At 37.0% G+C, this 26,529-nt stretch overlaps 1 protein-coding gene across 1 annotated transcript in view; it reads right to left on the bottom strand.

Annotated features, from left to right (window-relative positions):
• Positions 1-26,529, bottom strand: part of LOC5571444 (importin-7) — a 42,546-nt gene that overhangs the window by 14,661 nt on the left and 1,356 nt on the right. The window contains exons 2-4 of the mRNA XM_021839786.1: positions 13,791-14,701; positions 1,054-2,089; positions 856-987 (exon numbers count right to left, since the gene is read on the bottom strand). Coding sequence (XP_021695478.1) covers positions 856-987; positions 1,054-2,089; positions 13,791-14,701 — 2,079 coding nt within the window. The remainder of the gene's footprint in view (positions 1-855; positions 988-1,053; positions 2,090-13,790; positions 14,702-26,529) is intronic.

Genomic DNA, 26,529 nt, shown 5'->3' on the forward strand with positions numbered 1-26,529 from the left:
CGTACTCTAAGGCCTGCCACGGTTTTACGGTACAAGGGCAAGCTGCGTCATTAACCCACTCGCCGCTTTGGGCCACGCATATTATGCAATACATATATTGTTACTTATCCTTAGTCGTGCGTTGCCAGTGTACATAATTGGGGCCGTACTGGCGTTGGTCCCAATGTGCTCGAAGCACTCATACTTGTAGTTGTACATAATTGTGTAGTTGTAGTTTTGTATCGCGACCTGTTCCGACGACAGGTTAATTAGGCCCCCGGACTTTCGTCCCTGTTGCCCCGGTAGATCTTACCTCGTAACGCACCACGTAAATGTGATCTACCTGATCTACCTGCGTTACGGGAGTGACTCACCGTGTAAATCAAATGGAGAGTCACTGCAATCGAGTCGAGAATTGTCACCTCGTTATACGAGACCCAGAATTCTCACCTCACGCCTCGTAGAATAAGCCATAATATTTAGCAGCTTGATGACAGCGACTTTGTGGAATTCCACAAACACGATGTCTGTACGTAGTTGAAAAAGATCTTGGGAACCTAAATGTTTGGAACAACTGGAGAAGTATCACCCAAACCCGATAAAGATGGACCTCTAAAAAATGCCTGGCTCTGGCGTGATGCTACGCTGTACACAACAATATACGAGGTAAGTAATATCCATTATTTGTTTAAAGTTGAATGAACTACCAATATTTCTCAAGAAATTTCAGTACGCATAACGATTGTCAAATAGATACATAAATATAGTAGGATATCACGTCTATCATATCATTTTTACAAATTTATAGTGTTATCATTATCAAAAAGACCTTGCAAATTCCATTTACTTAGCGTATGAGCTGCGCCCTGTACTCACCGTTTTGCACATATTGAACATGGCCAACACGTGGTTCTGGTTGGACAAAAATGCTGGCGTATCGACAGTTATGTAGTTGTGGAGTGCTGGCATCATATCGACGAAGTAATCGATGCCGTCTTTCTGGAACAGCTAAAAGAAGCAAACAAGAGCCTTGTTAGACATGTCTATCGTTTAATCGTTTACCCTATCACGTACCTGATAGATAATTTCCAACAGCTTCCACATGTCGGGCGATACCGATTTGGACGTCAGATCGTACACCAAAGAGAAAGCCTCCTCGTAGAATTCGTTCACGTTGTGCTGCAACACGTGGCCAACCACTTGCAGGACGATCGGATGCAGCGAAAGCATCACCTGAGGATGTTCTTCCATCACGCTGAGCAGCGTTTCCATCGTGTTCAGCAGACCCATAGCCGTGATGGCTCGTTCGTCGGAGTTCTCGTCGGCTTCCAGCACCTGACTGAAGGTCGTTGCCAAGTGTTGGCAAATATCAACGGCAATCGGAAGCAGCTGATCGGAATAAATGCATACAATCTTTTGCATTACGTTGGTCAGATCTTCGTTTTCGGTTTCGCGGATAATTTTCAACAGTTCCATAGTGATTTCCTTGATTTGACTTTCCAGGTATTTGGGAGCATCTTCCTGCGAGATGAGGAACATTTGTAAGGCAACAGCGGCTTCCACCTTGACTGGAAGCTCCTTGTCGTTCAGCAGAGCGTGCGCAGTTAGACGCATAATTTCCGCCAGAACCTGTTCGTTTTTCAACTTGATTTCGCTGAAGTAGTGTAGCACCCAACAGGCTCGTGCTCGCAGATGTCCATGGGGGCTTTGGAACTCCGGGAACACGTACTGCATGATCAGATTCTCGACCTGGTCCTTGAATACCTTCTTCTTCAGCAATACATCGGCCAACGAACCGACCATATGCAGCGCACCGTCCTTCTGCTTGGCGTTCAGATTAGGCGCGTTGATGATTTGCATAATGATCTGCATAACTTGCGGGAGGACGCCTTTCCGAGTTTTGCAGCAATTGTGCAGCAGAGTTTCAGCGGCCGGAACCGGTGTGGTGTAATCGTCGAAGACGTCGAACTTCTGACGGATGTACTCGATCGGGTCGGCTTCCCACAGTTCCTCGTCGGCCTCCGAGTAGGACATCAGTGGGAAAATGACATCCTGAATGATGGCGATGAAGTGCGGCTTCAGCATCTTCCACGAGTGAGCATGGGAAACCCTGGGAACGGGAATTGAGGAAAAAAAGAAACAGTTACTACTCACTGATTGCGAAAAAGCTCAAAAACTTGCTATGCAGTTTGAAAGTGCGCACAATTTTAATTTAGGACTTACTAGTCCAATTGAAAATGAAGTTACTCAGGAGTTCGAAAATATTCTCAATCAAGAGAACGTTTTCGAAAATGCCTGGGAGACTGATTTGGAAGAAGTGAGAACTATTATTAAAAAAATCAAAAATATGAAAGCTCCTGGCGATGATGGAATTTTCTACATCCTCATCAAGAAACTTCCAGAAAGTAGCTTATCATTTCTAGTTGATATATTTAACAAATGTTTTCAATTAGCATATTTTCCTGACAAATGGAAAAATGCTAAGGTTGTTCCAATTTTAAAACCAGACAAAAATCCTGCAGAAGCTTCTAGCTATCGTCCAATCAGTTTGCTTTCCTCCATCAGTAAACTTTTTGAAAAGGTTATTTTGAACAGAATGATGGCCCACATCAACGAAAATTCAATTTTTGCCAATGAACAGTTCGGATTCCGCCATGGACATTCGACCACTCATCAACTTTTACGTGTAACAAATTTGATCCGTTCCAACAAATCTGAAGGCTATTCTACTGGTCTTGCTCTTCTAGACATAGAAAAAGCATTCGACAGTGTTTGGCATGAAGGTTTGATTGTAAAATTAAAAAACTTTAATTTTCCAACATACATTGTTAGAATAATTCAAAGTTATCTGTCAAATCGTACACTTCAGGTTAATTATCAGAACTCCAGATCTGAAAGACTTCCTGTAAGAGCTGGTGTTCCTCAAGGCAGCATTTTGGGACCAATATTATACAATATTTTCACATCTGACTTACCTGAATTACCTCAGGGATGTCAAAAATCTTTGTTTGCGGATGACACAGGCCTCTCCGCCAAAGGTCGAAGCCTGCGTGTCATCTGTAGTCGATTGCAAAAAAGTTTGGATATTTTTTCTTCATACTTGCAAAAATGGAATATTTCTCCTAATGCTTCCAAAACTCAACTAATAATATTCCCACATAAACCAAAAGCTCTTTATTTGAAACCTTCAAGTAGACATGTTGTCACGATGAGAGGGATTCCAATAAATTGGTCAGATGAAGTTAAGTATCTAGGGCTCATGCTTGATAAGAATTTAACTTTCAAAAATCACATTGAGGGCATTCAATCCAAATGTAACAAATATGTAAAATGTCTCTGTCCTCTTATTAATAGAAAATCAATACTTTGTCTTAAGAACAAGCTTTTGATATTCAAACAAATTTTCAGGCCAGCCATGTTGTATGCTGTACCAATATGGTCTAGCTGTTGTAATACCAGGAAGAAATCTCTGCAGAGAATTCAAAATAAAATTTTGAAAATGATTCTGAGACTTCCTCCCTGGTATAGTACCAATGAGTTACATAGAATATCCATTGTTGAAACATTGGAACAAATGTCAAATAAAAAAAAATAATTTCAGGCAAAAATCGTTACAATCTTCTATTGCCACGATTAATGCGTTATATGTTTAGGTTAAGTTAGGTTAATTATATTTAAAGCGTTTTTTTTTTCTCTTATAAGCAGGTGAAATCAACTCACCTGTAAAAAATCTGAACTGCTACGGCAAATGAAATGTTATATGTTGTTAACAAAATGTTAATAAAATCTTAAATTTGTTTTACCAAATTAGGATGATGGTGTTGTCTAATAACACAGAACACCTAGATATAAGAAATGAATGTAATGTTTGGAATGATACTAATAAAGAAATTATAAAAAAAAAGAAACAGTTACTAGTGGATCACGGCTGGTAGCGACATATTGTCTTAACAATAGGAACCTTAGAGAATTTCTATAACTGAAAAAATAAATCAAAACACTCCTAATTTTTAAAAAAGGATTCCTATCAGAAAGAAGTTATTCATTTCTACGAATTTATTGATTTATTTATATTATTTATCGTGACTTTACTCTATGTATGTTTCATTATTTTCTCTAGAAACATCATCAGACTGTAATTCAGGTACAGTAAGTGCACCAGTACTTGGTCACAAGGCTGCTAGCGACTGAGTGTCTTGAAAATAGATACCTTAGAGACCTCTTCTCACAAAAAGAGACCAAACGTGAATCAGGATGATAAAAAACTTAACATGGACCAGGAGTTCGCATAGCATGTACATGTCAACGGTTTCTACTTTATGATTGATCGGAACTGTTAAGAATTGCACTTCGATCCAAATGAATAAGGGTTGATACTTTAATACGATTTTTACTTTCACTAGTTTACTAGTCTTACTGTTTTGTTACTGTGTTTTATTTTGTATATTAAAATAATATCAAACAGAAATAAGGGTTTATGTCGGCACTTGCAGTGACGAACCATCCGTAGTTTTTTTTTAATAAATAAAAGTAACGCTGTCACGATAAAATGTATTATCATAAGCATGAAACGAGCTCACCAGTTGACAATCCATCCTCGACTGTACATGAATATCTTTTCACATTCCCACAACGTGAACCGGACACAATTGATCGATAAAAACCCAAACATGAACTAAGAGATAAAATCTCTCTAAAAATATTTAGAAAATTTTTTGGGAATTGTATGTTCACCAGAAATTCATTCATTTTCCCAAAGTATCTTTCAGATTTTTTTTCTCGTCTGTAGAGCCTTTTAACTACTAAGTAGATGAAAAAACCGAATTTAGTACTATACCATTTAATTCCACTAGAGTTTGTATCCTTTGACAGATACGCGTATTTCGACCTCAATTGTAAGGCCGTCTTCAGTGTCGTGTACTAGACTCGACTTATATATCGTCGAGTCTAGTACACGACACTGAAGACGGCCTTACAGTTGAGGTCGAAATACGCGTATCTGTCAAAGGATACAAACTCTAGTGGAATTAAATGGTATAGTACTAAATTCGGTTTTTTCATCTACTTATAGGTATTCTACTAAACAGCTCGAAGATTTATTATCTTTTAACTACTGTTTCCATTATTTAGGAATATTGTGGTATCGTATGACCCATATTTTATTTGGTGCTCATCAAATATCCTTTCACAATTGAGATGTGATAGACATTGGTTGATGTGTCACACTGCCCCAACTGGACACAACTCGTTTTATAAAGTCTATTACCCTATTAAGACTACCTTGCCAAATTTCCAAGGACTCTAATAACCCTTTTCCAAATGCTAACATTCTTTCATCAAGCAATACTCCGCAGTTGCAGGGTAAATGCTCAGCAGTTTCGTTTTCAGCTTGACAAAAACGACACCCAGAGGATTGGATTTTTCATATCTTTTCAAGATACCTACTTGGGCAGTGTTCGTTCATCAGGCCAGTTATTACCTACCATAAGATTTCCTTTATTAAGATTCAGTATAGCCCGGGCTTTAGCTAGACTGGATTTTATGAATCTTTTCGCTTGCTTGGATGTATCCGTGGCGTTCCAATCGGATTCTACCATAGACATTTCCCAATTTTTCAGTCTCATCCTGAGAGTGCACTCAGGAACACCACAGAACGGTTCTGGGCCGACAAAGCTCGTGGCTGCACCCTGTCTTGCTAGATTGTCGACGATTTCATTCCCCTCAATTCCACAATGGCCGGGCACCCAGTACAATGTAACTTCGTTCCTACTGGCCAATTGCTTCAGAGAAAGAATGCATTCGCACACTAACAAGTGAATGCCTTAAGAGCATTCAAAGCTGCTTGACTGTCCAAGAAAATACAGATCTTTGCAAACCTATAGTTTCTTTTGAGACAAACATTTGTAAGTCAATGATGGCTTGTATTTCAGCTTGGAACACAGTGGGACTGCGCCCCATAGCGATTACCTTGCTGATACCAGGGCCGAAAACTCCAGCTCCGGTATTGTCGCCAATCTTTGACCCGTCGGTATAAAATACAATAGAACCTGGACGTAAACTTGGCCCACCAGAATCCCAAATATAGCGGCATGGTTTAACCACTTTAAAGGGAACATCATAGTTGGTCTTCGTTGTCATCTAATCTTCTATTGTTTTCATATCTGAATAATTCCTTGATGATCTTCATGTGACCAATCAAATCACCATCTAGTATTTTATTATACCGAATTAACTGCAAGGCATTCTTTGCAGCTTGCAGTTGATTGAATTGATGCAAAGGCAGTGTATTAAGAAGGGCATCCAAGGCAACCGATGGTGTGCTTTTCATTACTTTGATATATAAGCAAGTCTTTGCAACTTAGCCAGCTTCTTCTGAGTGGTTACCTCATTTGTCTTGGGCCACCATACCAGTGAAGCATAACTAATTTTGGTCGGACTATTGCTGAACAAATCCTGTTTACCATATTAGGTCGCAGCCGCAAGTTTTTCGTAGGGCTTTATTGCAGACCCATAGGGCATTAGTACCCTTACTTTTGACCTTGCTCAGATGAGAGTTCCAGTTCAATTTCTTATCCAAAGTTATCCCAAGGTGTTTAACTTCTTCCGAAAATTGAATTTGAACTCCATTCAAAGAAGGCTGTATTAGCTTTACCTTTTTCCTTCTGGTAAAAGGCACGATAATAGTTTTTAAAGGGTTTACGTTTAACCCCTTTTCTACACCATTTGAGAGTAATGTTTAACGCAGTTTACAACCGATCGGAAATCGTGTTATCAAAGCCAATTACCTCAAAACCTTGATCTCTTAAATTTCTAAGGAGTTCGTCTACTACAAGAGACCACAGTAAGGGCGATAACACTCCTCATTGAGGACATCCCTTAGTAGATCTTATAGATATTTGCGCACCTCCTAGAACAGCAGAAATTGTCCGATCCTTGAGCATAGTCATAACCCATTCGATAACACTTTTATCCAAGCCCCTTGCTTCCATGGCTGAACTCATAGATCTATAAGGATGAATATTTCGGTTAAGAGCGGACAAAGCGTCTCTTTTCCTTGTTGCAGTAAGGCTGGGAAAATATCATCTTTCCCGGCAGATTTGAAAGGCTGAAAAGAACTCAATGCCCATTCGACCCTCGAAGGCGTGGAGATTTCACAAGCTTTCTGATAGGCATTTATCGACCATACATGTCTTGCCTCATCTGAGACCTGTTCTTCATCCGAATATGGGATCGATTCAGGGAAATGAGTTCTCATCATTACTTCCAGTGTTTCAGAAGAGTCAACAGTATAACTGCCGTCTTCTTTTTTAAGGCAACCTAGACCATTTGAATGGTCTTTTGAAAGGACTTTGTGCAGCCTTGCAGCTGCTGGAGCGTTGTTGATGGTTTCACAAAAGTATTATTTTATGTATTTTATCATGATTCCCAAAACATGCAAAGATTTCTTCAGGAATTCAATTAGGATTTTTACAGATTTTCTATGGAATATCTCCAGAAATTTCGTTTAAGATACCTTCGAGAATACAACTTGAAACTTTTCTAAGCATAACCACAGAAAGAACCTTAGAAGTTTCATCAGAAATATCTCCAAAAATTATTTCAGAATATTAGAGTGTTCATCTCCAGAAATGTATCCAAGAAGAGATCCCGAGATTCCCGTTCAGAATATTTTAAAGAATTCCTTTGCCTCCAATTTCATTAGGGATAACTTCAGAAATTCCTCCAAAAATTTTTGATAAATTTTCCAAGGATGTCTTCAAAGTATGTTCAGGAATGTCTTTAGGGAAATATATAGGACATTCTTGAAAAAATCCGGAAGACATTTCTTGTGGTAATCCTGGTGATGAAACTTAAGCCCCTAAGTAACCTTTGATGAACTCATACAAGGATCTCTAGAAGGACTTCTGAACTCTGAAGAAGCCGTAAGAGATTACCCAGACCGAATTGCAAATATAATTGAAAAATATAATTAAATCTCTCTATAATACAGGAATACCTCGAAAAACACGCACGAGGTGCCTAGAAAATTCAAAATGATTGGTACTGGTGGGTTCCTCACCAGTAGAAATTATTTTTTTAATAATCTTTCGAATGAATCACACGGTGTGTCTGAACTAGACAAGTATAAGAATCGAATGTACTTCGGATTTTTTTTCGCCAGCGATCAGTATTTGGTCTTTGTTTCCATAATCAGATGGTTTTAAAATATTCTATCGGTGATTTTTTCCATACATTTGGTTTAGGCTGAAATGCGCCGAAAAACGTGATTTTCATGGGTTTTAGAATGAAATAGCTAAAAAGTCGAATAAATCAAAATTCCACCGATGGAATATTTTAAAGCTTTCCGATTACGAAAACTCAACTCAAATACTGAACTTTAGCGAGAAAATCGAATTTTTATGATCTGCTGATACAGACATGAATCATGAAAATTTTGTTTCAGAAATCATCCGAGAAAAGTTTGGAAGACATGCAGGAGTAGGCCTTGAATAAAATGCGGGAGAAATTCGTATGTATTGATTAATTCCTGGACCAGTTCTCATTAGAATCGCTCAAATAATCCATATAAGAATTTTAAAAACAACAGGGGTAATCGAGTTCAGTTCGTCTCGGAGCGTCAGGGTGTCTCACGGGGCTCCGTAGCATGTAGGTTGAAGCGAAGTGCCAATCTAGCGAATAGGAAGTTGTGAGTTCAATACCGACCGGAACATGAGGTTTCTTTTCGCTGTTTCAATTTCAATTTGTACATGTTAATTTCAAATCTTACAACAATTCCTGGGTATTACCGTGGATTAGTACTTAAAAAATCATATAAAATTGACTCTACAAATGAAGGCTTAGAAATTTTCGAAAAAAAATTGAATGAAGGCTTTGAAAATTCAGGAATAAATCTATTCGGATTGTTCGGAAAATCTCCTGTAGTAATCTTTGCAGATCTTCAAGATTCCTAGAGCAACAATTAAATAAATCTCGCGTACCAATTCATAAGTGCCAATCCTCAGATCTGAGAAAAAATCGATGTGAATATTGTTCACCACTTTTTCAATTCCTATATCTTATTATTAAAACTTAAAATGAGATTTCTTGTTCGTTGAGTGACGATTTACTGTAACTACACGTTGATATTTTATTCTGAGAACTGTCAAAAATGTGGAAAAATTGTGATTTTAAATGCTTGACCCATTTTCCATTTTCAACCAAGCATTGTCCTTTTTATAAGCCAACTTGATATTTATTAGCGTGCATTGGTCCAAGGCTTGGCCCTTTTTGTCTGCAACGAACGAACAAGAGAGTCATTGGCCTCTCACCATGCTGAGGCCTATGAATAATCCCTATAGGAGTCATTGTAAAAATCAGGGCATCCAAATGGCAATTACGACAAATATCTAATAGAGGTGTTCAACGATTTCCAGAAGTAAACTATGGAAAAATTCCCCTAAGCATCCCTTGAAAAATTTCTGGAAGAATTGGATAAACCTCTAGAGATTTCAGACGAGGAAATGGATGGATGGAAGGAAAAGACGGATTCTGTAGACTTTCATTGGAATAGTGACTTAAATTTCACGTGTAAAATGTAAGGTTATTTGAGTAATAACATAAAATACTGTTAACAGTATACTTCAACCTTCTTTTTTCCCAATGGTAACTCCAGAGCTTTATTGATTTTCGACAAACTTCAGACAAACCGTATCAGATGAACACGATGTAATAGTTAATAGATGAATACGATGCAATATGTTAGACATAAATTTGTTTTGAAATTTTACGAAGAGACCGCATGAGTAATTTCTGAAGTAATGCTGGTGGAATCTCTGAAGGAAATTCATGGAGAAGCATTATGAGGATCCCTGTTAGGCGTATTGATGAAGATATAGAAGAGTTATTAACCCTCTAATACCCAAATTTTTATTTTCGATCTAAATATCATTTTTAGTTATCTAAAATCGTTCTAAACAAGTTTTGGGCAATGATTTATTTTTATTCGCAAATCTATGAATTTTGATTTTTGAACATCCCTATCCTTTTTCATTTTTTCTTGAAGCCTCTTCTAGTTACTGATTTTTGGCAAGAATAAAAATTCAAGTTTTCACGGTACTTTTAAAAATAATAAATTTCAAATATTTTTCTGAAAATATTTTTATTTTCCGTGTAATTAACGGAAACACAGGTTTGGAATTATTTTAATACCACCAAGTCCTTTTTCTGTTATAGGTTAATAGTAGAAAAATATAACAGGTATTTTTTTATATTACACGTTAAACAAACCCCAGGCATTTGTAAGTTATATAAGAATACAATTTTCAAAAATACCAAAAAGTTTCAAAAGTCATAAAAAACTTTTCTCATATGCGTGTTATGAGTCAAGGTTTATGCCAAAAATAAAATCATTTTGATTTCCGAGCTACGAAAAAATACACAAAATTCCAAAGTGTACCCCATCTAAAGGCGGGGTTGGGTATTAGAGGGTTAACTTCTTTCGAAAATTGAATTTGAACTCCATTTAAAGAAGGCTGTATTAGCTTTACCTTTTTCCTTCTGGTAAAAGGCACGATAATAGTTTAATAGGGTTTACGTTTAACCCCTCTTTTGTACACCATTTGAGAGTAATGTTTAACGCAGTTTGCAACCGATCGAAAATCGTGTTATCAAAACCAATTACCTCAAAACCTTGATCTTTTAAATTTCTAAGGAGTTCGTCTACTACAAGAGACCACAGTAAGGGCGATAACACTCCTCATTGAGGACATCCCTTAGTAGATCTTATAGATATTTGCACATCTCATAGAACATCAGATATTGTCCGATCCTTGAGCATAGTCATAACCCATTCGATAACACTTTTATCCAAACCCCTTGCTTCCATGGCTGAACTCATAGAGCTATAGGATGAATATTTCGGTTAAGAGCGGACAAAGCGTCTCTTTGCCTTGTTGCACTAAGCCTGGGAAAATATCATCTTTCCCGGCAGATTTGAAAGGCTGAAAAGAACTCAATGCCCATTCGACCCTCGAAGGCGTGGAGATTTCACAAGCTTTCTGATAGGCATTTATCGACCATACATGTCATGCCTCATCTGAGACCTGTTCTTCATCCGAATATGGGATCGATTCAGGGAAATGAATTCTCATCATTACTTCCAGTGTTTCAGAAGAGTCAACAGTATAACTGACATCTTCTTTTTCAAAGCTACCTAGACCAGAGAATATGATTATACTAGAGAAACGCAGAGAGGATTTTGACATTGTTTATAAACAACATTTGCAATGACTATCAATAAGTGAGGTCATTCAAATAATATTTTAGTGTGCGTGTCATCCTGTCAGTCACCATAAGAAACCAACGAAACCAAGCTTATCAATGACGTCACTTACGTATCGCTTTTCACTAACACACATCCATCGTCTCATTTGCATAACATCTTTTGAGTCTCATTGAATTTGCTCGATTGGAACCACGTTTGACGGTTCAATTGGAACCTTTGGTTTCAGAATTCGCGCTTCTCTATATAAATAAATTCTCTGACCTAGACCATTTGAATGGTCTTTTGAAAGGACTTTGTGCAGCCTTGCAGCTACAGGAGCGTTGTTGATGCTTTCACATAACCGTCTCCAGTCCTTACGTTTGGAGTGCCTTAGTTCTCTGTTGTATTCTGTTAGGGCTTTTTGGTATTCAACCCAATCTAAAGTGATCATTGCTCTATTAAATGTGAATGTGATTTAAAGTGATCTTTCAGATATTGTTCCTAAGATTTCTTCAGGAATTCTATTTGTATTTTTTAAAGATATCCTATGGAATTTCTCCAAAAATTTCGTTTAAAATATCTTTGAGAATTCAACTTGTAATTTTTTCTAAGGATAATCACAAAAAAATCATCAAGAAAATATTTTCAAAAATTCTTTCAGTAACATAGAATGTTTATTTAAGTTCTTCAGTAATTTATCCAAGCAGAGATTCCGAGATTCCCGTTCAGAATATTTTAAAGAATTCAACCCGTATTTTATCCAGATGCCTCCAGGAATTTTATAGGATTGCATACAGAACTGTAGTGCAGGATTGCCTCCAATTTCGTTAAGGATAACTTAAGGAAATCCTCAAAAAAAGCTTTGTTAAATTTCTCAAGAAAGTCTTCAAAGTATTTTCAGGAATGTCGCCAGGGAATATATATAGGACATTTTTGAAACAAATCCGCAGGACATTACTGGTGAAAACGCTGGAAAACATGAAAACTTAAGCCCCTAAGCAACCTTTGGTGAACTCATACAACGATCTCTGAAAGGACTTCTAAACTCTGGAGAAGCCGTAGGAGATTTCCTAGACGGAATTGCAAATATAATTGAAAAAAATAATAATCAAATCTCTGTATAATATCTGGACAAACATTTGAAAAGGGCCCAAGAGATCTTGAGGCTTTTTTTCTTCAGAAACGTTGCTGTTGAGCCCTTTTTAGCCCGCCCACGCAAACCACTATCAGAAAGATTGGTGTTAGCTCTTCTTGATAGTGGTATTGGTGAGCGTGATCGAGTTGAATTGGGCTCAACAGCGTCTTGCAAAGCCAATGTTTAAAAATGTCGATGTGCCCTTTCGAAATGTTTGTCCAGACATGGGAATACATTGAAAAACATTGCACGAGATGCCTAGAAAATTCAAAATAATTGCTACTGGTGTGGAACCTTTCAATGATCTTTTGAATGAATCACACGTTGTGTCTGAACCAGACGATTATAAAAATTGGTCTTGGTTTCCATAATCTGAAGGTTTTAAAATATTCTATCCGTCTATTTTTTTTTTCTTCATGCGTTTTTTATAGGCTAAATTGCGCCGAAAAACGCCAAAGTTTTAGAATGAAATAGCTAAACAGTCTAAGAAATCAAAATTTCAACGATGGAATATTTTAAAACTTTCCGATTAGGAAAATACAACTCAAATAGTCTAGCGAGAAAAATCCGATTTTTATAATCTGCTGATTTAGACATAGTGTGAATCCTGAAAGCGTGAAAGATTTTGCTTCAGAAAACACCCGAGAGATTCTATTAAAATGTTGATATTCTAATATTCTGCAGGAATCTCTGAAGCAATCCCTAAAAGATCTCTGGCGGAATTCTAAGAGAAATTTGTATAGAGAAAAAAACGAAAAATTTGCGGGTTTCCGAAATTTTGAAGAATTCTTATACATTTTATTTTAGGTATTGTTCGATAAGTTTTGCGAAGATACCGCAGGAGTAATATCTTAATGAAATGCTTTTGAAATCTCTGAAGGAAATTCCTGGAGGAGCATTATGAAGATCCCTGTTGAGCGCATTGAGGAATACATGGAAGAATTTTTAATAGATCTCGTGAAATAACTTCAGGAGACTACATGGTTTGAAGAATTACTGAAAATATCGCCGTAAGAATAAACATTTTTTGCATTTACAGGAAGAAAACCTGTTTCATACATACTTGGAAGATATTTGCAGATAAGATGGCTAAACTGACTTTTTAGATCATCATCATTTAGACCTTCGATAAAAAAAATAATAAAGATCAAGTTTCTAAAGAGACCTGCTGCTGGCTACACCTCTGTAGAGAAAGATATGCGCCCACGTTGGAAGCGAACAGTATCTGCTTTTTCTCCAAACGCGTGTTCCCTGTTGGATCTATAAATAGCCCACGAACCACCCGCATTAGCAGCAGCAATATATCAACAGCGCGTGAATTGAATCATCGCATCTGCTGCTGCTACCTGTCTGCTTAGAGCGTGCGGAATGAGAACCATTTGCATCTTAATTGAATCATCTATTTGGGCAGCCGCCCGGAAGGACGCAACTTACGCATGCTTGATGTAGTTGAGCGTATCGGTCATGACCCTGGGCGAAACGTAGACTTTGTTGCGATACTGATCGAGGATCTTCAGCAGCACGTTCAACAAACCGTTGGTGAAAGTCTGCAGGAACCAATCAGCAAATTCGTTGTATTCCTTGGAAACCACGTTGCCTGGACTGCCGTAGCGTTCGAACATTCGGAGGACGATGTGGGAGGCCCACTTTTTCACCTTCCACCAGGGCATTTCCGGTCGTTCGTCTTCGTCGATGTGGGACGAATCGGGAGCCGGTCGGTCCAGAATTTGACGGCAGATTTCCATCCAGTTGGAGAAGATCTCCTTGGTGATAACTTCCAACGGAAGAGCGTACTGCGTGAGGGCGTAAAAAATCTTCAGAATCAGTTTCTGCATCAGGACGCTCTGCTCGGATGGGTCGTTGATGAGGTTCATCATTAGATTGTACATTTGAGGGAGCAGCAAGTTCATTGCTTCGGTCAACGGGGCCCTCTCGCCGGATTTCTTGTATTCGTAGTTCTTGACCAGCTGGTACATACACAGCAGGGCTCCGGTCCATCCATTGACATCACGATTTTGCATGTAGATGTTGATTTTGTCCACCACCTGGGTCCACCGGCCAGGGAAATCGTTCTTGATGATGTTGTTGATGCAGACACACAGCTGCACACGGATTATGTCCGGGGCGTGGACGATGGCCTCGACGATCGTGTCCCGGATCATGGCGCGATCCTGCTCGTGGATGGAGAAAGGAAGTGGAACACCGGGTTCTGCCTCGCGATCCTGCCAGCTGCTGGTTACCAGGTTTTTCAGGTAAATGGCGCCTGCTTGGCGAACCGGACTGTCCACGTCGTTCTGCATGACCACCTGCAGAAGGCTCGGCAGGAAGCCGATGATTTTGTGAACCTGGGCAGAGAAAGAGGAAGAAAACGCTGATAAGTATAATGTTGCGGATGAAGGATGAGTTGGTTTGTTCTGAAACAATTGCCACGGTTATGGTCAAAGAACGTGATCAGTTTGCATAATTAGGTAATGTGGTTAACTCAAGTTTGTGCGAAAATGATCCATAATAGCTTCTACGCACGGCAATTTCGAATTGCTTTTTGATCGAACGCAGCACCACCGCCAATTTACCATTCGGGCAAAGTTCGATTTGACATTCGAACTATGCTGAACTATGCAGTTTGTATGGGCTGAAGGTTAGAAAAAATGTGGAAACATCAATGTATGCTCAATTTTATAACGATTTAAGGCGAAACAGCTTGGAATCAGAATTCAATAATGTACCAAAACTTTGGAGGCACAAATCTCGCGAAAGAAGCATCTAACTACACTGCCATTTCTATTTAAGCTTTGTGCACTACCAGAAAGCTTAAAATAAGAAGGTTGACTTTGTACGTTCATTATTTCAGCAGATTAGTGCCTCTGAAATGACGGATTCCATGTCAAATCGGTCAGTCACTGAACTCGACCATCTTCGATTTGGATTAAATTTTGCACATGTTTTTGGTATGGTAGAATAAGTGTTTTCCATAGAAAAATTGATCATTTTGACTCAAGCTTAACTTTTGAAAATGGCCTATAATTTTTTACATGCAACTTATTTGAAAAATTCTAACTCCGAAACTGTTGATTTTAGAGAAAAATGTTCTATGAAGAAGTTGTAGTGAACCGTTTGGACTATAAGAAAAAAATGTACACTGAAAAAATATTTTATTTATTTCCATATAAAAATCAAAAATAAAACTTAAATTTTAAATTACACAAAAACCCCATTTTTAATTTTTTTTTTAAATTTTCACCATAGAATCTTGATAGTAAAGAGATGTTTGGGACAAAGTTTCATGATGGAGAATTTTTTAATAAAAAAGTTTTTCTAACAACAACTTTTGGTCGATTTTCAAAATTTTGATTTTTTGTCAAAATAAACACGTTTTGATGATATAGTAAGCATCTTGAAATGATTGTAAGCCATAATGATTATATTAATAAGTTCTCTAGAAGTAGCCATTTTCAAATTATATCGAGTTTATTGCAAAAAATATTGTTTAAAAATTAAAATAGGCCATTTTCATAAGTTATTCGCGTTTCTCCATTAATAATAATACGTTTTCGAGAGACCATATTTCTTTCCATTTACTTATTTTCCTTGATGGAGAATCGCGAATAACTTATGAAAATGGCCTATTTTAATATTTTTTGCAATAAACTCGATATAATTCGAAAATGGCTAGTTCTAGAGAAATTATTCATATATTCATTATGGCTTACAATCATTTCAAGATGCTTACTGTATCATCAAAACGTATTTATTTTGACAAAAAATCAAAATTTTGAAAATCTACCAAAAGTTGCTCTTAGAAAAACTTTTTTATTAAAAATTTCTCCATCATGAAACTTTGTCCCAAACATCTCTGTACTATCAAGATTCTATGGTGAAAATTTAAAAAATATTAAAAATGGGGTTTTTGTGTAATTTTAAATTCAAGTTTTATTTTTGATTTTTCTATGAAAATAAATGAAATATTTTTTCAGTGTATATTTTTTTCTCATAGTCCAAACGGTTCACTACAACTTCTTCATAGAACATTTTTCTCTAAAATCAACAGTTTCGGAGTTAGGTTTTTTCAAATAAGTTGCATGTAAAAAATTATAGGCCATTTTCGAAAGTTAAGCTTGAGTCAAAATGATCATTTTTTCTATGGAAAACACTTATTCTACCATACCAAAAACATGTGCAAAATTTAATCCAAATCGAAGACTATCGAGCACGATTTTTATTTTTTTTCGACTCATTCTGGATGGAATTCGTCAAATCGTGAGTAGGGGCATAAGCCGGCCATTGTGCCTGCCATGTTTGGATTCCGAGATTTGTCACCTTAAAATCTCAAATTCTTAGCTTGGTGATGATCTTAACTAAAAGTGTAAAGAATATAAGGGCAGAATATCTCGATTAATTTGATTTTGCCGAATATTCGGTCTGCCGAATAATAAAATCCGTTATTTGCCCGAATAAACCGAATAATAACAGAATAAACAAAATTGTAATAAAACATTATGTTTCACACGAAGGAAAATTTAAAAATTTCAGTTAATTTATTCAAGTGATGGTAGATGGTACATCGAATATTCCGTTTAATGGATTCCATGGATGGAGTTTAATGAGAACTGCTTAGAAATGTGAGAATTCAAGACCAACAATTGAAAAGGCCTCAAGTCCAAAATGTAAACAAATCGAGTTTCTGCTGATTTTAGTGTAAAACAGTCTATTCTTACTGAAACATACATTAGCCATTCAAAAATATACTACAGCCGCTCCGCTCTTTATATTATTTTACCCAGCGATTGTCTCAACGGCGAACATTATCAAGTTTCCCGTCGGGTTTCTGTGGAGTGATGTAGGGGTTCCTGGGGTAATATGCACTGCCGGGGCAAAACGCACCTTGTCAATTTCTCTGAAATAAATTAGTTTTGAGTGAAAAAAATTATGCAGATTGATGAAACGTTGCAAATTGTTGACACCTTGAGAATTTGATTCATTTTGAAAAACTTAACAGGGAAATAGAACAATTTATTCGAAATGTACGATTCTGATGTAACTTTCCCGATCATTTCACTTGTTGTTTTGAAAGTGATGAAATTAGATTTTTACAACCTTCAACTATAAAACAGATGATTAGAGACTAGGTTGATTGTTGATGAGATGATTTGGCGAAATAATACAACTATTTCTATTTTCCATAACATTTTCTGTTAACCTCACAGCTGGGGCAGCATGCACTCCATTGATCGGGGCAGAACGATCCACTCCAAAATAAACTAAAATCATCGATTTTAGGTTATTTGAAGCCTTTAAAACGTATTTATGTACAATTGTATCATCTTCTAGGCGAAAATCATCAAAAACTCCTAGTTTTTCGATAAATAAAATTTCGTTTAAAACACGAAGGTGCATCTTGCCTCATTGTTGTGGTGCATCATGCCCCTTTGTTTAGGTGCGTCTTGCCTCAATGTTGTGATGCGTCATGCCCCAAAAAGCGGTGCATCATGCCCCGCATCAATCATAATTCACGCAAAAATAGTGTTTGAAAAAAGTTGAATTTTAAAGCAATCTAATGTAATTATGATGAAGATTCACTCAACACCATGTAAGGTGAACCCAAACCAACTAGATTCGTGTATTAAAACACTATATACATGATGTTTAGTGTTCATTTCGGCACATTTTCCTTAAGTGGTGCATATTACCCAGGGAATCCCTATGTTGTATCATACTACCTAATAATACCTGTGTCAGCCTGTCTGTACTTCACGACTTGCTAACAAAAATACGATTTGGTTATAATTGCATGAAAAATAACATACAATGGGTACGGACCTGGTGTAGTGGTTAGAACACACGCCTCTCACGCCGAGGACCTGGGATCGAATCCCATCCCCGAAATAGTCACAAAAAATTTCAGTGATGACTTCCTTCGGAAGGGAAGTAAAGCCGTTGGTCCCGAGATGAACTAGCCCAGGGCTAAAAATCTCGTTAATAAAGATAGAAAAAAAAAACATACAATGCTACAATTTATAATATAAATTTGATTTATTGTTTGACAAACCAAGATTGCATCTTTCTCATTGTTTACTTTTTGGAGATGGGGCCTTTTCAATTGTTAGTCTTGAATTTCTCAGTTCTACAGCATTAAGGTGAAGATGAATCGAAGCCAAAGTTCAAATTTTCAAGCAGTGATGCATTTGAACGCGTTCAGTTTGCGTTCCAGTTCAAATTTTTGAACGAGGGATCAAGTAGGCTTGAACATTGATCAGTTCAAAATTTTGAACCCAAGGGAGCCGAAAAATGAACGCGAAATGAAAATTGTTTCCATGGCAGATTTAAAACATGTGTAAAAGCAGAACGACTTGTAAAAGATGTCAAGGAACATTTAAGGTTCCATACATTGTGCGTAATATGAATTCAATTTTGTTTAAAGTAGTGTTTTAAGGTTTTGTGCTTCACTGTGCGTTTTAAAGTGAACGGGCCGTTCGTGAGCAGCTTCATAATCTTGCACGTAAGTTCACTGTTTGCTGCGTTTTCGTGCAAAATTAGAACGCGTTCAGTTCACTTTTGGCTCGCGTTCAGTTTTAAATGCATCACTGTTTTCAAGAGCACGGATCTGGAGAACCAAACATCCGTTTAAGCTGAAAACTTAATCGATTGGTCACTAGCTGGAGGTGACCAATCGATTAGGTTTTCAGCTCAAACGGATGTTTGGTTCTCCAGATCCGTGCTCTTAAAAAATTTGAAAAAGCAATTCTTAATGAATGTGGCCAAAAATTCGGTTGGCTAGAAAACTACTTGGATCTCCCTAGAAATTTCCCAAAAATCTTTCACCTTAGCGTTTTACCAACCCAGTTACTAGTTGCCCGAAATTTCAAGAAACTTATTTATACAATCCACTAAAAATCTTATTTACAATCAGTGCTTTCTTTGCAGTGCAGCTTTTCAGTGATTTTCCAGAGTAAAAGCCATGAATCTTGATATAATGTCATAAAGCATCGTATCAAGAACCCTGCCAGGAATGCTTAAAATTTTAAATACTTTTCAAGAATCTCAACGATGTTTCCTAAGAACTCCTTTGAATGTGCTTAATATTAGCCAGACATTTTATAAGAAATCGGTTACAATTGCGAAGACAAACCTGTCAAAGATCTCTCCTTGAAACCAACCATTTTTTTAGCTGAAATTTCGCATAATTTGTGAGTTCGCCCTAAAAGACATTGGTAACCGAGTGTGTAGCTCCTTGTTTCTAAGCATATGAATGAATTAGGATGAAAACTATCACTCCAGGGAGAAAGAGGTGGATCTGCTCTTCATCGTGGCATTGTTGAATAACGTATAAATTCATTCGTTTGCTCGGTAACAACAAGCTAGACATTCGATTACCAATGGCTTTTAGGGCGAGATCACAAGCTATGCGAGAAATGTACTAGAAAATATTAAATACTTCTCTTAAAAAATGTCTAGTCGTTCATCCCTTGGAAAATTGTGCTAGTGCTTTTCCCGATGTTTTCTGCAATTTCCCGTATTTTTCCCGACCATTTGGGATTCTCGGGTTTTCCCGCTTTTCGCGGATGAAAATTTACAATTGACCCTTTCCAGCCCTGCACTCTCTTTGTGGAGTTTTTGTTTACTGGGTACCCGGAAGATGCTTCCGGTCCCAGGTTTCTGGTTTGGTAACATGATAGAAAACTAAGCAAATTATGTATGCTTACACTGAACGTAATTTCAAATTGGAACTAGTCCCAACCAACCTAAAATTATATCCAGACCTGAATGTCAGGATTGAGAACCCCACTTACAGAAAGTTTAACTCGTCCCATCGGACAGCATTCTCCAGATTCCAGAACAGAAATCATCACATAATCCTACGCAGGATTCTCTCAGAATCCGGAACATCATTCTCAAATAAATCTGGATTGGGTTTTCAGCTTATATTAGTTGGAAATCTAAAAGAATCCTTTGTGTGTATCTGGCAAAATACTGGGAAAGATTTTTGTGAAATCGCAGACTTCAAGCAGGATTTTTAAAAGAACCTTGAGCTTCATCAACAAAGCTGGGCACGATTCAGGAAATTTCCTAAGTTCCTAACACCGGTGTAAATTTTCGATAAAAATTATGTGTCATTTGATTAACAACTAAGAGCACCGGTTACAGATAAGCGATGATTCATATCATCCATCATCGTATCATTGCATAGCGAGCAAAGATATTCGTGTATAGCTATAGCTAAACATATCTATTCATCTATTGCCAGTTGCGGGACATTGGAGGCCTTGAGACAAAACTTGTGGAGCTTCGCAAGACAGTCAGAACAAAGGCCTCCATCATCGTTACAACGTTGTCGAAGAAACCAGTTTTTTGGTTGTTGCTTTGTTTACATTTCCCGGCTCCGAAGCAAACGGCCCCGAAATGTTTGGTCAATTTTCTACGATTTCCATTTCAAGCATAATTCTTCATTCCGACGTAACTGCAAAAATAAACAAATCGAGATTTGCTTTGCATGGGCTTGACAAACGCATAATCTACATATTGAGTCCAAAAAAGTAATCTTAAAACATTTTTTTGATTTTTTGAAATAAATTTCAGTTCTGCCCTATGTGCACTTTACTCAGTGTTTTTAATTTGGCTACATACACCCTACCATTGCAAAGCGACTCAACTGTCAACATTTTTCATGCTAGCACATACACCGTACATATGCTCATAGCAAAGCGACCTATATGCAGAATCAAAACATAAAATTTTAATCAGCAGATACGTCATACTGTTTTCGAATTACTAAACATGTTGGAAATCAAGAGATTCGGATTTTCACAGCTGCAGTAAGCTGACGGGTCGGCAAACTGATGTGGAACATCATCAGTATTCGGTTTTAGACAAATTTCTCACCAATTTTTTCACAAGAACTGTTCTCCATTTACTTTTGTTACTCACGGCTCCGTCCGGTGCTCCTGTTAGTCGAGTTGAAATTGGAAACATTCAATATTCGTTGTAGTTGAACGTAGAAACTGACGAATAGAACAAATTTTATTATGTTTTATGGGAATTTGCAAACCGGTGTATGTGCAACTTCAAAACAATACTGGTGTATATCACGTGACGCATGTGATAAATGAACTGTCAAACCGACGCATCAAGCAAGGTGTATGTATCAAGCAAGGTATGATATTGACTAATCATCATGGTGTATGTGAGCAGCACAAAGCAAAAGGGTTTATTCGATAATTTCACCAGTTTTTCAATCTAATTCAAAACAAATCGGAATTGTTTAATAGTGGTTAGAAACGGTGTTCTTTTTTTCAACTTATAGAAGACACAGCAATAGAAAAAATGCAAAACATTTTAAACAGGATTTAAAATGCTTTACAATATATTGCATCGCATTTTTCTCGAATCCTTCCAAATGTTAGATACGCCGATTTGAAAAATTAGGCTTGATTTGATAGCTATAAAAGCTACGAGTCAGCGGTGTGAGATTTGAGTTCCGAAGGATAGCTCCTAGGTAGTTGTTACATTCGTAGAATAAAAAAGCGAAAGTAGCAGAGCTTTTGGTATAGGGTGGTTTGATTAACGAGATCAACCCTCGAACCTCTAGATCCTCTGATGTCCAGGACAATGTAAAACTGAAAACGAAGTCCACTTTCTTCCAGCTGATGGAATTTTAAGCATAAACAAGGGATGCTTCCTACATACGTCCTTTATCAGACATTCTTCCAGTTAGTTCCATTCATCAGCTGAAGGGGGCGCCGCATAGGGTGAGGCATGGCATGCAAGTTGCGGGAAAGTACACACGCCAAAACACTCGCGCGCTCTGAACACCATCGGGATAAAATTTGTTTGTGTTGGTTTCCGTGCGTTTTGCGTGGTATGGAGCTGTCAAATTGGGTGGTTCATGGTTGCCAGTTTTAAAAAATTCTGTAATATGAATCATTTTACAAGAAATTAGCAATAAATCGTGAAAAATAATTAAAATTTGTATCGCTTGGATGCTTCTCCACGCATTCCGTAGATCCTTTCCGCCACGAATCGTAATGTGCAGAAATAAGTTTACATTGAATTTCAATGAGAAGTTTCCTGCGATGATCTTACACATAATGTATACTGCTTCGCGACTAAAAATGGGTGAACCAACGTGCGAAGTTCGAGTTTTGACCAACTTTGCCGTATGTCGCCACTCGATTCTCAATAGTGCGCATAATGCACATGGCGGAGGGCATAGATGCGCACTATAGCGAAGTGACTCGCGACGCGGCGAAGTTGGTCAAAATTCGAACTTCGCACGTTGTAGTATATGTAATACAGAATACGCGAATAATACGCGAAGCAGTATATGTAATACAGAAAAGTGAGCAATTTATCTAAACATTTTCTTGTGGTTTACGATATTACTGCTCAATGGGTTTAAAACATTGCAGATTTACAGGTATATCTAATTTGATAAATTTGTTGATGAAATAGACTATCTATGAAGAGACATCGATCATACCACGCAATCTTATATGAAGCAAGTGTCGAAATATGGAGCAAATACACCGAAATGAAAGGTGATCGAAAGATGGAATCAACACTACGATGAACATCTCAACTGCTTAGAGCACATGGTGCGATCTAAAAAAAACTTATAGAATTATCGAGTTATAGAACATACCGGCACAAAAATCCTTAAATCAAATTTCTGTATTTCCAATCTTTTATGATCACTTTTGTAAGAAAGCAATATTATGTTGTTGATAGCACAATGAAAAATTATATTTGGAAAACTTTTTTCGAAATGCTCGATAAATCACTATTTTCTGTTGAAAATCAGTATTATAATGTTCATGTTTTTTAGCTTTCATTACAACTTGCAAGTCACGCGTGGCATCGACTAGTGGAGACATAGAATTATAGAAATACCGACTTATGGAGAGCATTATGTATGGGAATTTGAAGAGACCAAAAAATTGTTATAGAATAGAGTTATAGAATATATCGAGTTGTGAAGAGTCAACTGTAAGGACCCATTAGCAAATTTCATAACGCTGTAGGGGGTGGGAGGGTGTCCTTAAGATGTAACAGCTCATACAGTGATACCTCCATGAGTCGATGTTCCATGACTCGATATCGACTCATGGAACCATACTAAAAACATAAGTTCATGGTTACTATGATGGTCCCTAGTAGCAGCCTTCCAAAGGATTGCTGTTCCATGACTCGATATTTCTATGAGTCGATGGTCCCTTCAATATCGACTCATGGAGGTTTCACTGTATAAAAATCGAAAAATATTTATACAAAATGCGTTACACTTTCGCGGTCTTCGACAATATTCTTCATGGTAAAATAACTAATCGAAGTTTGAGTTCGGAATTTTTATAGAGATCGATGGGCGACCTCTGGCGATTTTTCTTTGCAAAAGTAAGTTTTCCTATAGTAAATCCCATACAAACTTTGAACGGCTGGCGCTAATATATAATTTCACCGATCCAGCTGAAATTTTGCACAGTTGTTATGGGACCCAAATGCAATCCAAAAAGTGAAAATTTTCGAAAAAGTTACGTCTTCGAGAGAGAAAAGTATTGTTAAGGTGCGACTGCTAAGTTGGCGATTTGTCTGCATCGGTTGATAGTTCAATTAGTGTTAATATGAATTATAAACCTGTCGAGAATACAGTACGTACTACTTTCGAACATAATCCCTCCCCTAAATTTAATAAAAAAGTGTTCAAAATTTTTCGATAGGATTAGGTACAAAGATTCTGCTGAAATTACGGCTCGCAATTTCCCGATATGATTTCTGAACAGTTTGTTGAATTCTTAGAAAATATATAGGATTCTAGAGGATTCGGTTTTCAGTTTGGTTCGATTGACATTCCTATCAAAAATATTGGGAAACGGAAAAAAGTTATAAAAATTGAAATATTTTCAATTCCCGGATACTTAAAAAAATAACAATTGGCAAAATTATTATACAAGCTGATATTTCCGTTTTCTTATACAAAATGCTGGAGGATTTTATGTAAGTTATTTATGATTATTTTTTATTAAATTTATAAAATACTGTGAGCTCAAAACGGTTTGAATTTCTTAGGCGTTTTGGAGAAAAGATATGAACGATTTGTTGAAATATTTTAAAGACCATTACCTTCTATGATTCATAGGAAGATAAGAGATTTCCGAATTATATTAACAAATGTCTGTACTACGTATCCAAATTTAAATTATTTTTCTCCAAAGATTGAAGTTCCATGGCAAAACCCAATCCGTTCTAAGAATGCCTTTAGAATGGCTGGTTCGTGGAGAATTTCTTGATATGATGAAATCCTTGTTGGATTGAAGCAGATATCTTTTTCACATACAAAGCTCCTGGAATAGATCTCCCCAGAAATTTGCTTTATTTGTTTTGCTCAGTTGTTTGTCAACCTTTACAAATCTACTGAGAATTAAAAAAAAATCAGTCAAGGATCTTTTCTATAATCCATTAAAAACCTTATTAGAAATCTATTATTTACATTTCTAGTAATCTTCCAAGCAACTTTCAAGAAACAGGTCAATTATTGCTTCGATTCCTGTTAGTATTCCTGTAAAGATCTCCTAAATGTACATATTTCAGGCATCTCACCAACAACCTTGCCAGAAATTCATAATTACCCTTCTAAGGAAAGACATAACGACCTCTTTTGAGCTTGTTCAATATCTTACCGCCACTAATCCAAATAGCATTTCACAAGAAATCTGTAAAAATTGAAGGGGTGTTAAGGTGAAACAGTTTGGAATTAACTTCTAAGATTGCACTAAGACTTTAAAGGCACAAATCTCGCGAAGAAAGCAGCCCACAACAATGCATGAAAAATTTAAAAAAAAAAAAATATTTTGGCTTTGTGCACCAGCAGAAAGCTTAAAATAAGATCAGCAACGTTTGCCAACTATTTCTATAGTTTTGTGCCTTAGAAAACGTGAGTAGGGTGAGAAGTCGGCCATTGTGCCGGTCATCTTTGGATTCCGAGATGTTTCACCTTAACAATATAAGAGGGGCGAATGACCTTCGGGTTAAAGTCCCCCTCGAACAACAACAACAATGTAAAAGATATTTTGGTTTTGAGTTAAATATTTTTTTTTTTTTTTTCTGTATGGTATTCAGTTGGAGCTGCCTGACAGCTTAACTTGTCAAGGCTGAACCCTCGGTCTGGCTTTTGCCAAGTTTCCCCTCTACCAGGACCAATACTCAGACGGACTAGGCAATGGCGCCCACATGAACACTGTTTTTTATTAGTATTGTGACGTGGTAGTTTTTGAAAAGTACCCATAGTAGTGTCATTAATAATACTGTTTAATCGAAATGGTTTTGAATAATTTGTCATTCAAGTGCTATTCTGATTACTCCTGTCTTTTACGTTAGATTAGAGTCTTGAATGTCAATTGTCGTCTAGTTTTAACAAAATTAGGGTGTTTAGTAGTAGTTCTAGTTAATTTAATTTGTTGTTGTTAAAAGTATTTATTGGTCATAACGTTCATATATCCTTGAAGAAAAAAGTCGCTTTCCTTGTCTGTTCAACAATTTTTCGAAACTAGCAAGTGTACCCTAATGATCGATCTCAGCGTCTTACTTTTCACAGTCATTTTATAGTGAATATTGAAAAGTAAAGTTACCTTAGGCTTCTATTACAGTCTCCTACATGATTCACTTTTCGGTGGCAAATGCAATGCTTCACAACGCCTACTTTCTACTTGTAAATTTTGCGAAAATGAAGCTGGAATTAGATTATTTATACCGCTGTTACAAAAGAGGTATTTCTTATTATGGCAATGTAAAAACCATATTAAAATAAGATTGTCGCCACTTATTTCTACTCAGTGAATCTACTAATCATTTTCCTAAGAGTTCCTATGTATTCCCTACGTTGTATATGATAACGATGTATCTAGCTAGCTAATAGTAAGAGTGGCTACGGATCATTCTGGTTAGCAAAAGGCAAACTGAACGTCACCAATAGTATTAATGTCCACTTCGAATAGATTAATTATTTGAAATGGGCATCAATTCTATCAATGACGCAGAATTTCCGTTGGATCACATCCGAGATATTATTGCGTCTATGCCATATGATTTATGACGCGGCTTTAAGCAAAAAGTGCCAAAATGTGATACCACCACTACAGGTTACGCCTTTGGTTTCTATCATATGGGCTAATGGATTATGCCCTCC

This window comes from Aedes aegypti, chromosome 2 (assembly GCF_002204515.2).
Source record: "Aedes aegypti strain LVP_AGWG chromosome 2, AaegL5.0 Primary Assembly, whole genome shotgun sequence".
Taxonomy (NCBI): Eukaryota; Metazoa; Arthropoda; class Insecta; order Diptera; family Culicidae; genus Aedes; species Aedes aegypti.